At 38.0% G+C, this 17,500-nt stretch overlaps 1 protein-coding gene across 2 annotated transcripts in view; it reads left to right on the top strand.

Annotated features, from left to right (window-relative positions):
- The window catches only part of fstl4 (follistatin-like 4), a 404,450-nt gene that overhangs the window by 289,795 nt on the left and 97,155 nt on the right, over nucleotides 1-17,500 (top strand). For both annotated transcript variants that reach the window (XM_062070160.1, XM_062070161.1), the window contains one exon: nucleotides 4,374-4,564. In XM_062070160.1, coding sequence (XP_061926144.1) covers nucleotides 4,374-4,564 — 191 coding nt within the window. The remainder of the gene's footprint in view (nucleotides 1-4,373; nucleotides 4,565-17,500) is intronic.

The following is a 17,500-nucleotide window of genomic DNA, read 5'->3' as shown; positions in this document are numbered from 1 at the left end:
TTACACTTAATTGAACGGTTTAAAAGAAGAGAAAACACGAAAAAAAATGACAATTAAATTTTGAAACATAGTTCATCTTCAATTTCGACTCTTTAAAATTCAAAATTCAACCGAAAAAAAGAGGAGAAAAACTAGCTAATTCAAATCTTTTTGAAAAAAATTCAAAAAATAATTTATGGAACATCATTGGTCATTTTTCCTGATTAAGATGAATTTTAGAATTTTGATGACATGTTTTAAATAGGTTATAATCCAATCTGCACTTTGTTAAAATATATAACAAATTGGACCAAGCTATATTTCTAACAAAGACAAAATCATTATTTCTTCTAGATTTTCCAGAACAAACATTTTAAAAGAAATTCAAAAGACTTTGAAATAAGATTTAAGTTTGATTCTACAGATTTTCTAGATTTGCCAGAATTTTTTTTTTGATTTTTAATCATAATAAGTTTGAAGAAATATTTCACAAATATTCTTCGTCGAAAAAACAGAAGCTAAAATGAAGAATTAAATTAAAATGTATTTATTATTCTTTACAATAAAAATAAATAAATGTACTTGAACATTGATTTAAATTGTCAGGAAAGAAGACGAAGGAATTTAAAAGGTAAAAAGGTATATGTGTTTAAAAATCCTAAAATCATTTTTAAGGTTGTATTTTTTCTGTAAAATTGTCTTTCTGAAAGTTATAAGAAGCAAAGTAAAACAAATAATGAATTTATTTAAACAAGTGAAGACCAAGTCTTTAAAATATTTTCTTGGATTTTCAAATTCTATTTGAGTTTTGTCTCTCTTAGAATTAAAAATGTAGAGCAAAGCGAGACCAGCTTGCTAGTAAATAAATACAATTAAAAAAAATAGAGGCAGCTCACTGGTAAGTGCTGCTATTTGAGCTATTTTTAGAACAGGCCAGCGGGCGACTCATCTGGTCCTTACGGGCGACCTGGTGCCCACGGGCACCGCGTTGGTGACCCCTGGTCTAGGGTTAAAGTTGCCTGGGGGTGTTCTTTTAGTGCGGTTTTGAAGGAGGATAGAGATGCACTTTCTTTTACACCTTTTACACCAGGCTGATGATTTTAGGTTGTCCAGAAGAATTTGGAGGTAATCCTCCTTTTTCATTGTCCCATTTCCTCTCTGTAAAGCACCAGTTCCATTGGCAGCAAAACAGGCCCAGAGCATAATACTACCACCACCATGCTTGACGGTAGGGGTGGTGTTCCTGGGATTAAAGACCTCACCTTTTCTCCTCCAAACATATTGCTGGGTATTGTGGCCAAACAGCTCAATTTGTGTTTCATCTGACATCACATGGACAAAGATAAGACCTTCTGGAGGAAAGTTCTGTGGTCATCCATCCATCCATCCATTTTCTACCGCTTGTCCCTTTTTGGGGTCGCGGGGGGTGCTGGAGCCTATCTCAGCTACATTCGGGCGGAAGGCGGGGTACACGCCTTCTGTGGTCATATGAAACAAAAATTGAGCTGTTTGGCCAAAATACCCAGCAATATGTTTGGAGGAGAAAAGGTGAGGCCTTTAATCCCAGGAACACCATACCTACTGTCAAGCATGGTGGTGGTAGTATTATGCTCTGGGCCTGTTTTGCTGCCAATGGAACTGGTGCTTTACAGAGAGTAAATGGGACAATAAAAAAGGAGGATTACCTCCAAATTCTTCAGGGCAACCTAAAATCATCAGCCCGGAGGTTGGGTCTTGGGCGCAGTTGGGTGTTCCAACAGGACAATGACCCCAAACACACGTCAAAAGTGGTAAAGGAATGGCTAAATCAGGCTAGAATGAAGGTTTTAGAATGGCCTTCCCAAAGTCCTGACTTAAACGTGTGGACAATGCTGAAGAAACAAGTCTGTTTTCAGAAAACCAACAAATTTTCGCTCCCCGCCTCTTACCATCCAAAAATCGCTGCCGTTGTGTCCTTGGGCAGGACACTTCACCCTTGCCCCCGGTGCCGCTCACACCGGAGAATGAATGATGAATGAATGAGTTGTAAAAATGAATGATGGGTTCTCACTTCTCTGTGAAGCGCTTTGAGTGTCTAGAAAAGCGCTATATAAATCTAATCCATTATAAATTTAGCTGAACTGCACCAATTTTGTCAAGAGGAGTGGTCAAAAATTCAAGCAGAAGCTTGTGGATGGCTACCAAAAGCGCCTTATTGCAGTGAAACTTGCCAAGGGACATGTAAGCAAATATTAACATTGCTCTTAGAGATGTCCGATAATGGCTTTTTTGCCGATATCCGATATTCCGATATTGTCCAACTCCTAATTACAGATCCTGATATCAACCGATGCAGATATATACAGTCGTGGAGTTAACACATTATTATGCCTAATGTTGTTGTGATGCCCCGCTGGATGCATTAAACAATGTAGCAAAGTTTTCCAAAATAAATCAACTCAAGTTATGGAAAAAAAATGCCAACATGGCACTGCCATATTTATTATTGAAGTCACAAAGTGCATTATTTTTTTTTAACATGCCTCAAAACAGCAGCTTGGAATTTGGGACATGTTCTCCCTGAGATAATCCTAATACCCACTACAACTATGGGAACTACTATACTTCGACTTTCACAAATTGCATTATTTTATTTTATTTTTGCTGCAAGGGGTTCTGGGTATTTGTTCTGTTGTGTTTATGTTGTGCTACGGTGCGGATGTTCTCCCAAAATGTGTTTGTCATTCTTGTTTGGTGTGGGTTCACAGTGTGGCGCATATTTGTAACAGTGTTAAAGTTGTTTATACGGCTACAGTCGGTGTGACCTGTATGGCTGTTGACCAAGTATGCTTTGCATTTACTTGTGTGTGTGAAAAGTCGTAGGTATTTTGTGATTGGGGCCGGCACGCAAAGGCAGTGCCTTTAAGGTTTATTGGCGCTCTGTACTTCTCCCTACGTCCGTGTACACAGCGGCGTTTTAAAAAGTCATAAATTGTACTTTTTGAAACCGATACCGATAATTTCCAATATTACATTTTAAAGCATTTATCGGCCGATATTATCGGCAGTCCGATATTGTCGGACATCTCTAATTGCTGTATGTATACTTTTGACCCAGCAGATTTGCTCCCATTTTCAGTAGACCCATAATAAATTCATAAAAGAACCAAACTTCATGAATGTTTTTTTTTGTGACCAACAAGTATGTGCTCCAATCACTCGATCACAAAAAAAGAAGAGTTGTAGAAAGTACTGGAAACTCAAGACAGCCATGACATTATGTTCTTTACAAGTGTATGTAAACTATTGACTACGGCTGTATATAATATACACAAATATATAGCCGCCTTTTTCAACTTTCAGGAATTGTTAGTAATAGGATAAAGAACAAGTGATAACATTTAGGGGCTGATCCAGATCACTGTCAGGACTTTTTTACTCTTACGCGGTATGGCCTGGCTGAGGTGTGAGCTCTCGGAGTGTTTTTCTGCTTCATCTTTGGACGGTGACAACTTGAAGGTGTACTTTATGGCGCAAAATCTCCCTGATTCTTAACAAACGACTACCTTTGCAGTGTTTCCCATAAACTGCCAAGATACCTGTGGCGGTGGGGCCGTGGCTATGGGCGTGGTCACCATGACATCATCGAGTAATTTGCATAATTTACTACAATGATATGATTTTCTCTAAAAAGGCTCAAAAAATGTATACTTACTAATTAATAATAACAGTTTTGTTTTAAACGTCCATCCATCCATTTTACAATATAATTACAACACTTGATGTACATATTTATATACAGATTTGAACAATAAGTTATTCACTGAAATATATTTATTAATTGTGGTTCTTACAAAAAATATATCTTATAAAATATAAAAGCTAAAATGTCTCTTAAAGCTCTGCCCCTTTAATTAGTGCATACTAAATCATTTAACTTTAGCCTACTACTACAACCATATTATTTACCAGCAACATAAAGTGAAACAGAGGCAGAGGTGTCCTGCCACAGTCAGTAACAAATAAACAGAAAACAGTAGTGGTCAAATACAAATAAGGCAACAAGAGAAGTATCCTACACTTCTCTTTTGTAAAGTAAATCTGAACAGCCTATATGGGCATCTACATCAACTATATGATTTGCCTGAGAAGCTGGACAGGACAAAAAAAAAAAAAAGTTTTTATTTTTTATTTTTAATTTGTGGCGGATGTAATTCTTTCGTGGCGGGCCGCCACAAATAAATGAATGTGTGGGAAACACTGCTTTGCTCAATGTTCTATGTTGACGATCACGTGGCCACTGTTGTTGTTATTGATTTGTTTGTTAACAATCATAATTATAAAAGATTAGGTTTATATGCAATGCCCACACTGAGACTCGTCATTCATTCGCTTGTGTTGTTTTTGCATGGCAGGCAACGCGTGCACCATGTCAGAGTACAACCGTCTGAAGAGCACGCTGATGGACATGAAGACCACGGCCCGCAACGCCGGCGAGTGGAACCAGCAAAGGAACATGGATGAGAAGAGGGTGCTGGCGGAGACCATGTTCAAATACCTGGACATGGACCGAGATGGACGACTGGTCAGCGAGGAGCTAGAGAAGGTTTGTTTTTGAGTTATTACCGTATTTTTTCGGCGTATAAGTCGCTCTGGGGTATAAGTCACACCGGCTGAAAATGCATAATAAAGAAGCAAAAAAACATATATAAGTCGCACTGGAGTATAAGTCGCATTTTTTGCAAATTTATTTGATAAAACCCATCACCAAGAATAGACATTTGAAAGGCAATTTAAGATAAAGAAAGAATAGTGAACAACAGGCTGAATAAGTGTACGTTATATGAGGCATAAATAACCAACTGAAAACGTGTCTGGTATGTTAACGTAACATATTATGGTAAGAGTCATTCAAATAACTATAACATATAGAACAGGGGTCACCAACGTGGTGCCCGCGGGCACCAGGTAGCCCGTAAGGACCAGATGAGTAGCCCGCTGGCCTGTTCTAAAAATAGCTCAAATAGCAGCACTTACCAGTGAGCTGCCTCTATTTTTTAAATTGTATTTATTTACTAGCAAGCTGGTCTCGCTTTGCCCGACATTTTTACTTCTAAGAGACAAAACTCAAATAGAATTTGAAAATCCAAGAAAATATTTTAAAGACTTGGTCTTCACTTGTTTAAATATTCATAATTTTTTTTACTTTGCTTATTATAACTTTCAGAAAGACACTTTTAGAGGAAAAAATACAACCTCAAAAATGATTTTAGGATTTTTAAACACATATACCTTTTAAATTCCTTTCTCTTCTTTCCTGACAATTTAAATCAATGTTCAGGTAAATTTATTGTTTTTATTGTAAAGAATAATAAATACATTTTAATTTAATTCTTCATTTTAGCTTCTGTTTTTTCGACGAAGAATATTTGTGAAATATTTCTTCAAACTTATTATGATTAAAATTCAAAAAAATTATTCTGGCAAATCTAGAAAATCTGTAGAATCAATTTTAAATCTTATTTCAAAGTCTTTTGAATTTCTTTTAAAATTTTTGTTCTGGAAAATCTAGAAGAAATAATGATTTGTCATTGTTAGAAATATAGCTTAGTCCAATTTGTTATATATTCTAACAAAGTGTAGATTGGATTTTAACCTTTTTAAAACATGTCATCAAAATTCTAAAATTAATCTTAATCGGGAAAAATTACTAATGATGTTCCATAAATGATTTTTTTTAATTTTTTCAAAAAAGATTCAAATTAGCTAGTTTTTCTCTTCTTTTTTTCGGTTGAATTTTGAATTTTAAAGAGTCGAAATTGAAGATAAACTATGTTTCAAAATTAATTGTCATTTTTTTCGTGTTTTCTCCTCTTTTAAACCGATGAATTAAGTGTAAATATCATTAATTATTAATAATAACATAGAGTTAAAGGTAAATTGAGAAAATTGGCTATTTTTGGCAATTTATTTAAGTGTGTATCAAACTGGTAGCCCTTCACATTAATCAGTACCCCAAAAGTAGCTCTTGGTTTCAAAAAGGTTGGTGACCCCTGATATAGAACATGCTATACGTTTACCAAACAATCTGTCACTCCTAATCGCTAAATCCCATGAAATCTTATACGTCTAGTCTCTTACGTGAATGAGCTAAATAATATTACTTGATATTTTACACTAATGTGTTAATAATTTCACACATAAGTCGCTCCTGAGTATAAGTTGCACCCCCGGCCAAACTATGAAAAAAACTGCGACTTATAGTCCGAAAATTACGGTAATCATTATTGGGATATTTACAATGCGATAATGATCAGATTTTGTGCTTATAACAAAATTAGAGAGGTAAATTAGCACCTCCACGTCCGGCTCTAAGGTGGAGTACCATCTCTAGGTTGGGAATTAGATCCTGACCCAAGTGGAGGAGTTCAACAACCTTCGGGTGTTGTTCATGAGAGAGGGATAGATTTGTGTGGCGTCTACATTAATCAGAATCAGAACAGTTTTTATTGCCATTGTTTGAGAACGGGTTCACAAACTAGGAATTTTTCTTGGTGCAATCGTGCAACATAGAACACATATAACACAGAATAGGTAATAACATGAGCTGTAACTGAGCTATCAGATCTTGATATTGTTCATGTGCCTGGTGGCGGGAGGTGTGGGTCTGGATGGACCGTAGTCTCCTGCCTGAATGTTGACTCTGCATCGGTCCGAGCTGAGCCAAAAGGCAAAGCTCTCTATTTACCTGAAGATCAACGTTCCTATGCTCAACTTGAGCCCTGAGCTTTGGATTGTGTGCAAAAGGACAAGAACACGGAGCGTGGCTGGGCTCTTCCTTAGACGGGGTAAGAAGCTCTGTCATCTGGGAGGAACTCGGAGGAGATCTGCTGTTCCTTCACATTGATAGGAGCCGGGTAAGGTAGTTTCAGCATCTGCTCTGCCCGGTCAGGTGGTCAGACAGGAAAAGACCAGTTTTTTGGACCAGTTGGGGCACTTGTAAAATTGAGGCTGAGGCCCAATGTACGTCAAACAGGGCTATCTTCCCCTAAAGGTCCCAAAGTATCCCAAATAAGACTATCTTCTTTAAAAGGTTACAAAGCACTCTGTATGGGACCACCTACTCCTAAAGGTCCTAAAGTACCCCAAATAGGACCATATTCTCATAAAGGTCCTAAAGTTTCCCTAATAATCCCAACGTAACCCAAATGGGACCAACTTCCCTTAAAGGTCCCAAAGTACCCCAACTCAGATTATTTTCCCTGAAAGGTCCCCCCCAAAAAACAAATACAACCATCTTCCCGTAAAGGTCCCAAAGTACTCCAAATAGGACCATCCTCTCTTAAAGGTTCCCCAAAAAAAGCAAATAGGATCATCTTCCCCCAAAGCTCCCAAAGTACTCCAAATAAAAGTTCTAAAGTATCCCAAACAGAACAATCCTCCCCTAAAAAAACAAATAGCATAATTTTCCCCTAATATTCCCAAACTACTCCAAATTGGACCATCTTACCCTAAAGGTCCTAAATTATCCCCAATAGGAACATCTTCCCCCAAAGATCCCAAAGTATTCCAAATAGGACCAACATTGTCCTAACATTCCCCCAAAACACAAATGGGACCATCGTCCCCCTAATAATCCCAAAGTACCCCAAATAAGGCCTTCTTCCCCTGAAGGTCCCAATTTATCCCAAATAAGACTATCTTCTTCTAAAGGTTCCAAAGCACCCTGTATGGGACCACCTACTCCTAAAGGTCCCAAAGTGTCCCTAATAGTCCCAAAGTACCCAAAATAGGAATATATTCTCATAAAGGTCCTAAAGTTTCCCTAATAATCCCAAATAAACCCAAATAGGACCATCTTCACGTAAAGATCCCAAAGTACCCCAAATAGGACCATCTTCTCTTAAAGGTCCCCCCCAAAAAAACAAATAGGACCATCTTCCCCAAAGCTCCCAAAGTACTCCAAATAAGACCATCTTGTCGTAAAAATCCTAAAGTACCCCAAACATAACAATCTTCCCCTAAATGTCCCCAAAAAACAAATTGCAGCATTTACCCCTAAAAGTCCCAAACTATTTCAAATTAGACTATACCACACACACACACTAGGTGTGGCGAAAGTATTCTCTGCATTTGATCAATAGGACCATCTTCCCTTAAAGGTACCCCCAAAAAATCAAATAGGACCATTTTCCCCCAACGCTCCCAAAGTAATCCAAATAAGACATAAAATTCCTACACCAAACATAACAATCTTCCCCTAAATGTCCCCAAAAAACCAATTGCAGCATTTACCCCTAAAAGTCCCAAACTATTTCAAATTGGACTATATCCCCATAAAGGTCCTACTTTATCCCCAATAGGACCAGCTTCACCCAAAGTATTCCAAATAGGACTAACAGTGTCCTAACAGTCCCCAAAGTATTCCAAATAGCACCATCTTCCCCCTAATAATCCCAACATAACCCAAATAGGAGCATCTTCCCTTAAAGGTCCCAAAGTACCCCAACTAGGATCATCTTCCCCTGAAGGTCCCCCCCAAAAAACAAATAAAACCGTCTTCCTGTAAAGGTCTCAAAGTACCCCAAATAGGACCTTCTTCTCCTAAAGGTCCCAAAGTTTATCTAATAGTCCCCAAGTACCCAAAATAGGACCATATTCTCATAAAGGTCCTAAAGTTTCCCTAACAATCCCAAAGAAACCCAAATAGGACCATCTTCCCTTAAAGGTCCCAAAGTACCCCAACTCAGATAATTTTCCCTGACAGGTCCCCCCTCAAAAAAACAAATAAAACCATCTTCCCGTAAAGGTCCCAGAGTACCCCAAATCAAGTTAAAAGTTAAAGTGCCAATGATTGTCACACACACACTAGGTGTGGCGAAATTATTATCTGCATTTGATCAATAGGACCATCTTCCCTTAAAGGTACCCCCAAAAAAGCAAATAGGACCATTTTCCCCCAACGCGCCCAAAGTACTCCAAATAAGACATAAAATTCCTACCCCAAACATAACAATCTTCCCCTAAATGTCCCCAAAAAACAAATTGCAGCATTTACCCCTAAAAGTCCCAAACTATTTCAAATTGGACTATATCCCCATAAAGGTCCTACTTTATCCCCAATAGGACCAGCTTCCCCCAAAGTATTCCAAATAGGACTAACAGTGTCCTAACAGTCCCCAAAAAACAAATAGCACCATCTTCCCCCTAATAATCCCAACATTACCCAAATAGGAGCATCTTCCCTTAAAGGTCCCAAAATACCCCAACTAGGATCATCTTCCCCTGAAGGTCCCCCCCAAAAAACAAATAAAACCGTCTTCCTGTAAAGGTCTCAAAGTACCCCAAATAGGACCTTCTTCTCCTAAAGGTCCCAAAGTTTATCTAATAGTCCCCAAGTACCCAAAATAGGACCATATTCTCATAAAGGTCCTAAAGTTTCCCTAACAATCCCAAAGAAACCCAAATAGGACCATCTTCCCTTAAAGGTCCCAAAGTAACCCAACTCAGATAATTTTCCCTGACAGGTCCCCCCCCAAAAAAACAAATAAAACCATCTTCCCGTAAAGGTCCCAGAGTACCCCAAATAAAGTTAAAAGTTAAAGTGCCAATGATTGTCACACACACACTAGGTGTGGCGAAATTATTCTCTGCATTTGATCAATAGGACCATCTTCCCTTAAAGGTACCCCCAAAAAAGCAAATAGGACCATTTTCCCCCAACGCGCCCAAAGTACTCCAAATAAGACATAAAATTCCTACCCCAAACATAACAATCTTCCCCTAAATGTCCCCAAAAAACAAATTGCAGCATTTACCCCTAAAAGTCCCAAACTATTTCAAATTGGACTATATCCCCATAAAGGTCCTACTTTATCCCCAATAGGACCAGCTTCCCCCAAAGTATTCCAAATAGGACTAACAGTGTCCTAACAGTCCCCAAAAAAACAAATAGCACCATCTTCCCCCTAATAATCCCAACATAACCCAAATAGGAGCATCTTCCCTTAAAGGTCCCCCCCAAAAAACAAATAAAACCATCTTCCTGTAAAGGTCTCAAAGTACCCCAAATAGGACCATCTTCTCCTAAAGGTCCCAAAGTTTACCTAATAGTCCCCAAGTACCCAAAATAGGACCATATTCTCATAAAGGTCCTAAAGTTTCCCTAACAATCCCAAAGACACCCAAATAGGAGCGTCTTCCCTTGATGGTCCCAAAGTAACCCAACTAGGATCATCTTCCCCTAAAGGTCCCCCACAAAAAACCTAATAAAACCATTTTCACGTAAAGATCCCAAAGTACCCCAAATATGATCATCTTCTCTTAAAGATCCCCCCCAAAAAAGGAAAGAGGACCATCTTCCCCCAAAGTACTCCAAATAAGACCATCTTGTCAAAAAAGTCCTAAAGTACCCCAAACAAAACAATCTTCCCCTTAAAGTCCCCCCCAAAAAAACAAATAACAAAAATGGAGCTGTTTGGCCACAATACCCACCAATATGTTGGTGGGCATTGTGGCCAAACAGATAGGTAGGTCTTTATCGTCATTGCACAAGTACAACAAAACTTTGTTTTCAGCACAAACCCGTTTAAGACTAGACAAACAAACAGTGTACAGGGTTACAGAACAGGAACGCTGATGGGTCGCCACAAGGCGCCCCGTAAAAGATGGGGAAAAAGGTAAAACGCTGGGGAAGGATGAGTAAAAAAATACAATCTAAACTGGGCACCTAAGGAGGCCAAGTCTGGAGTGGGAAAAAACCTCCATAGCAAAGCACATATACATATTACAACATACATCTCCAGATATCTAGCAACAGAGGGAAGGGGCGGAGTAATGGTAGTAGGCCGCAGCTCTCTGCGCTGACCATCCTTCCATCACCCCTATGGTATTTGCGTCGGTGGCGTTTGGTTGGTGGGTTGGGGGTGTGTATGTGTGGCGTATATTTTTGTGGATGCATGTTGTTTGTATGTAAGCCTACAGTGTGTCTCTGTTCCGCGGCCTTGATTCTTGTGCAGCCGATAAGTCCAAAGTCAACAACAACAGGTGTGTGTCCATGAGAGACAAGAAGGGAGTGTGTTGTGTCTTCGCCGCACTGTCCTTCGGGAGAGTCTCCAAGCCAGGGAAACAATCCAAGTTAGAATGTTTTGTATGCGAGTGAAAATAAAATGTGCTTTTCACTCTAAATTGTCTATTACTGGTCCTGAAATTCATCCTGCGGGGCAGACTGTCCAATGTTATCCAAATCACAAGAGTGTCCACAGTTCTTCCCGCATCCTCCAATCATTTGTGGCAGCTTTGGGGTACTTTGAAGACTGCCAGCGACTTCCAATTTGTCGACAAACCAGAGCAATGCTTTCTCCAATCAGCAGATGTCCTGTTGTCATAATTCCGAATAGGTGGATATCTTCACGTCCTCGACTGGAAGGGTCGCCAGGCACCCGGCACTCCTTCTTCTCCCAAGAGTCCGTCGTGTGTCCAGCAACAACCGCTACGTCATGACAAGCAGGTTCCCCCAAACACAAGATCTTGTCAATTCCGTTGAGGCCAGTTAAATAGTTCCAATGTTTAGATTTGGAGAGCAGTGCAAAAAGAGGCAACAAGAAAGTTAAGACAAGACAAGACAAAGAAGCAAGCAGGAGAGATAAGGGAGAGGAAAGGGGAGCGTCCGCCCTCGATGAGTGCCAGAGAGAAATTTGACTGCCCATTATGATTTGGTTTCCCTGCTCTTCAGGGGATTTAACAAAACATCCCCTGAAGAGTGGGGAAACCTGCGAAACAGGCTTCTAGGGATGAAATAGCCTCTGTGTGTTTTCCTGACCTAACGTGTATATACAGTCGCGATCAAAAGTTTATATACAATACTTGCCAACCCTCCCGTTTTTAGCGGGAGACTCCCGCTATTCAGCGCCTCTCCCGATAACCTCCCGGCAGAAATTTTCTCCCGACAAACTCCCGGTATTCAGCCGGAGCTGGAGGCCACGCCCCCTCCAGCTCAATGCGGACCTGAGTGGGGACAGCCTCTTCTCACGTCCACTTTCCCACAATATAAACAGCTTGCCTGCCCAATGACGTCATACCACCTACGGCTTTTAGAGAGTAGAGTGCACAACTGCGCACACAACAAGGAGACGAAGCAGAAGAACGAGGAAGTTACAGACATGGCGACGCCGTCGACGAGCAAGATGAAGAAATACGCTTGCAAGTTCCAAAACGAATGGAAACAAGAATTTCAGTTCATCCAGGACAGTTCGAAGGGGAAGGGGTATGTAATTATGTTGCCTGTACATTTTGTAGAACAGACTTCTCCATTGAACACGGTGGCCGAGTCATGAACGGAGAAGTTAAACAGGACAATACTGCCATCTACTGGATAGCCCCCGGAACACTGAAATTCAAGTATTCATTTTATTTATATGTATAATAAAATAAATATATATACATATATATACAGTGGGGAAAAAAAGTATTTAGTCAGCCACCCATTGATTGTCAATGGGTGGCTGACTACTTTTTTGCCCCACTGTATATAGCTAGAATTCACTGAAAGTCAAGTATTTTATATATATATATATATATATATATATATATATATATATATATATATATATATATATATATATATATATATATATATATATATATATATATATATATATATATATATATATATATATATATATATATATATAAAATACTTGACTTTCAGTGAATTCTAGCTATATACAGTGGGGAAAAAAAGTATTTAGTCAGCCACCCATTGATTGTCAATGGGTGGCTGACTACTTTTTTGCCCCACTGTATATAGCTAGAATTCACTGAAAGTCAAGTATTTTATATATATATATATATATATATATATATATATATATATATATATATATATATATATATATATATATATATATATATATATATATATATATATATATATATATATATATGAAATACTTGAGTTGGTGAATTCTAGCTGTAAATATACTCGCCTCTTAACCACACCCTTAACCATGCTGATTATCAGAACGGCCACAATAGTAAGAGGAGGAGATGCAATTATAATCATTTAGCACTCACAATGTGATTTATCAAGACTAAAAATGTTTTGCGTCTACATCATTTAGCATGTTTAGAATGTTGGTGCCAACCGGCCTAGTTACGCATGGTCTAGCCCAGGGGTGTCCAAAGTGCGGCCCGGGGGCCATTTGCGGCCCGCCACACATTCTGGAAATGCTATTGCAAAAATTAAAAAAACATTTAAAAAAGTGGAATGAGGTGAACTCTAACTAGAAAAAGTTGCAATGTTGACACAAAGCTGCCATGCAGGCTGTTTTTTTTTTCTTTTGTCTATCTTTCTTTCTTTCTTTTTTTGCCATTGCTCCAAAAAAAAAAAAGTCAATGTTATAATGAATTATTGACCTATTCAAGGCTCCAATTATTTCAAATATTTCACTTTAAAATGTTTTATGTGGGAAATATTGCATATATTGTGTGGTTGCCATACAAAAACATCAACATTGTATTTGACAAAAGAGCATAATACAAACAAAATAATAGTTCAAATTTAAAATCGACAGATACATCTGAAGTTGAGCTCGTAACTTAAGTGTTGAAAGTAAAAAAAAAAAAAATTATAAAAATGTATCACTTTCTGAGTGGGGCACCTTTTGGATCCCAAATATATTTAATGGGATTATATTTATCTTTTCACTATGATTACTCAAAAATAATAATGAATTAAAATCAATGGTGTCCTGCATTATTGATTATTTTAAGGCTCTAATTACTTCACATCAAACATTACTTTCTGAATGTTTTGGGCAGTGGGGGAAATACTGCATATTTCAGTTTTATTATAAAAAAACTAAGTTGTCTTTGACAGAAAAAGGCATAAAACCTTTTTGTTTTTTTAAACTTTATATCAACCTGAAGTTGATATACTGTACAGATTTAATGTAAGCGTTATATAAATAAAAAAAATAATAATTTGACTTGTTTTTAACATTTTAATGACTTAGACCAGTGGTCCCCAACCTTTTTGTACTTGCAGACCGGTCAATGCTTGAAAATTTGTCCCACGGACCGGGGGGTGGAGAGTGGTAGTAAAAAAAAAAAAAAAAATTTTTTTTTTTTTTTATTTATTTTTTTTTTGTCATAAAGAAATACAATCATGTGTGCTTACGGACTGTATCCCTGCAGACTGTATTGATTTATATTGATATATAATGTATATATTGTGTTTTTTATGTTGATTTCATTAAAAAAACTAAAATAAAATAAAAACAATTTTATTTTTTTATTTTTTTTTTATTTCTTGTGCAGCCGCGGCTCAGTACCGGTCCGTGGACCGATTGGTACCGGGCCGCGGCTGCACAAGAAATCCAAAAAAAAAAATTGTTTTTTTGGTGGTTGGGGATCACTGACTTAGACCCTTTATGGTCCCCGGGAGCCCTAAAAGTAAAAAACAAACAAAATCCATATATTTTGTTATGGTTTGAAAATCAAAAATATCAAAATGGCCCCCGCAGGCTTAAATTTTTCCGTGTGCGGCCCTCAGTGGAAAAAGTTTGGACACCCCTGGTCTAGCCGCTGTCAGGATGCGATCGCTGCAATGCAGAGAGAGACTCCTCAGTCATGTCGACAATCGGCATATTTCTGTCAGAGAGGAAAATGTCAGATGTATCATCTGTCCAGCATTTCCTTATTTGGGCTGATGGATGACTTGTGAGGCAAACACCAAAATGATGTCTGCTGGCGTGTTATCAATGGCGTCAGTTTTCCATATATGATTAATATATCTCATGAAAAAAAACTTTTGCAACATGCATGTTCTTGTCGCTGGATCATTCCAGTGCACCATCGCAGTTATGGTCGGCATAAACGCGCGTCTGTGTGTTAAAAATACGTTTTGTTTACCATAAATTATGATTCAGCCCCATAACATAAAAACTACAATAGTTTGACAAAATATTTTTGTGGCGCAAATGAGTGGGATACCTTTGGGGAGATTTTGACATGGTTGGAGGACCAGTAATGAATAACAAATACTGCAAACCCCAAAACCAGTGAAGTTGGCACGTTGTGTAAATGGTAAATAAAAACAGAATACAATGATTTGCAAATCCTTTTCAACTTATTGAATCGACTGCAAAGACAAGATGTTTAACGTTCGAACTGGTAAACTTTGTTATTTTTTGCAAATATTAGCTCATTTGGAATTTGATGCCTGCAACATGTTTCAAAAAAGCTGGCACAAGTGGCAAAAAAAGAGTGAGAACGTTGAGGAATGCTCATCAAACACTTATTTGGAACATCCCGCAGGGGAAAAAGGCTAATTGGGAACAGGTGGGTGCCATGATTGGGTATAAAAGCAGCTTCCATGAAATGCTCAGTCATTCACAAACAAGGATGGGGCGAGGGTCACCACTTTGTCAACAAATGCCTGAGCAAATTGTCAAAAAGTTTAAGAACAACATTTCTCAACCAGCTATTGCAAGGAATTTAGGGATTTCACCATCTACGGCAGGGGTCACCAACGCGGTGCCCGCGGGCACCAGGTAGCCCGTAAGGACCAGATGAGTAGCCCGCTGGCCTGTTCTAAAAATAGCTCAAATAGCAGCACTTACCAGTGAGCTGCCTCTATTTTTGAAATTGTATTTATTTACTAGCAAGCTGGTCTCGCTTTGCTCGACATTTTTAATTCTAAGAGAGACAAAACTCAAATACAATTTGAAAATCCAAGAAAATATTTTAAAGACTTGGTCTTCACTTGTTTAAATACATTCATTAATTTTTTTACTTTGCTTCTTATAACTTTCAGAAAGACAATTTTAGAGAAAAAATACTACCTTAAAAATGATTTTAGGATTTTTAAACACATATACCTTTTTACCTTTTAAATTCCTTCCTCTTCTTTCCTGACAATTTAAATCAATGTTCAAGTAAATTATTTTTTTTTATTGTAAAGAATAATACATTAATTTTAATTTAATTATTCATTTTAGCTTCAGTTTTTTCAACGAAGAATATTTGTGAAATATTTCTTCAAACTTATTATGATTAAAATTCAAAAAAATGATTCTGGCAAATCTAGAAAATCTGTAGGATCCAAATTTAAATCTTATTTCAAAGTCTTTTGAATTTCTTTTAAAATTTTTGTTCTGGAAAATCTTGAAGAAATAATGATTTGTCTTTGTTAGAAATGTAACTTGGTCCAATTTGTTATATATTCTAACTAAGTGTAGATTGGATTTTAACCTATTTAAAACATGTCATCAAAATTCTAAAATTAATCTTAATCAGGAAAAATTATTCCATAAATTATTTTTTTAAATTTTTCAAAAAGATTCGAATTAGCTAGTTTTTCTCTTCTTTTTTTCGGTTGAATTTTGAATTTTAAAGAGTCAAAATTGAAGATAAACTATGTTTCAAAATTTAATTGTCATTTTTTTCGTATTTTCTCTTCTTTTAAACCGTTCAATTAAGTGTAAATATCATTCATTATTAATAATAAAATAAAGTTAAAGGTAAATTGAGCAAATTGGTTATTTCTGGCAATTTATTTAAGTGTGTATCAAACTGGTAGCCCTTCGCATTAATCACTACCCAAGAAGTAGCTCTTGGTTTCAAAAAGGTTGGTGACCCCTGATCTACGGTCTGTAATATCATCAAAAGGTTCAGAGAATCTGGAGAAATCACTGCACGTAACATTGAATGTCCATGACCTTGGATCCCTCGGGCGGTACTGCATCAAAAACCGACATCAGTGTGTAAAGGATATCACCACACAGGCTCAGGTACACTTCAGAAAACCACTGTCGGTAACTACAGTTTGTCGCTACATCTGTAACTGCAAGTTCAAACTAGACTATGCAAAGCGAAAGCCATTTATCAACAACACCCAGAAACGCCGCCGGCTTCGCTGGGCCCGAACTCATCTAGGATGGACTGATGCAAAGTGGAAAAGTGTTCTGTGGTCTGACGAGTCCACATTTTAAGATTGTTTTTGGAAACTGTGGGATGTCGTGTCCTCCGGACCAAAGAGGAAAAGAACCATCCGGATTGTTTTAGGCGCAAAGTTCAAAATCCAGCATCTGTGATGGTATGGGGGTGTATTAGTGCCCAAGGCATGGGTAACCCAAGGAATGGGTTTCCATGGCCGATCAGCTGTATCTAAGCCATACATCACCAAGTCCAATGCAACGCGTGTGATGCAGTGGTGTAAAGCACGTCGCCACTGGACTCTAGAGCAGTGCAGATGCCTTCTCTGGAGTGATGAATCACACTTTTCCATCTGGCAATCTGATGGACAAGTCTGGGTTTGGAGGTTGCCAGGAGAACGCTACATTTCGGACTGCATTGTGCCGAGTGTGAAATTTGGTGGAGGAGGAATTATGGTGCGGGGTTGTTTTTCAGGAGTTGGGCTTGGCCCCTTAGTTCCAGTGGAAGGAACTTTAAATGCTCCAGGATACCAAAACATTTTGGACAATTCCATGCTCCCAACCTTGTGGTAACAGTTTGAGGCGGGCCCCTTCCTCTTCCAACG

This window comes from Entelurus aequoreus, linkage group LG14 (genome assembly GCF_033978785.1).
Source record: "Entelurus aequoreus isolate RoL-2023_Sb linkage group LG14, RoL_Eaeq_v1.1, whole genome shotgun sequence".
Taxonomy (NCBI): domain Eukaryota; kingdom Metazoa; phylum Chordata; class Actinopteri; order Syngnathiformes; family Syngnathidae; genus Entelurus; species Entelurus aequoreus.
This window is presented reverse-complemented; position numbering and strand designations above follow the sequence as displayed.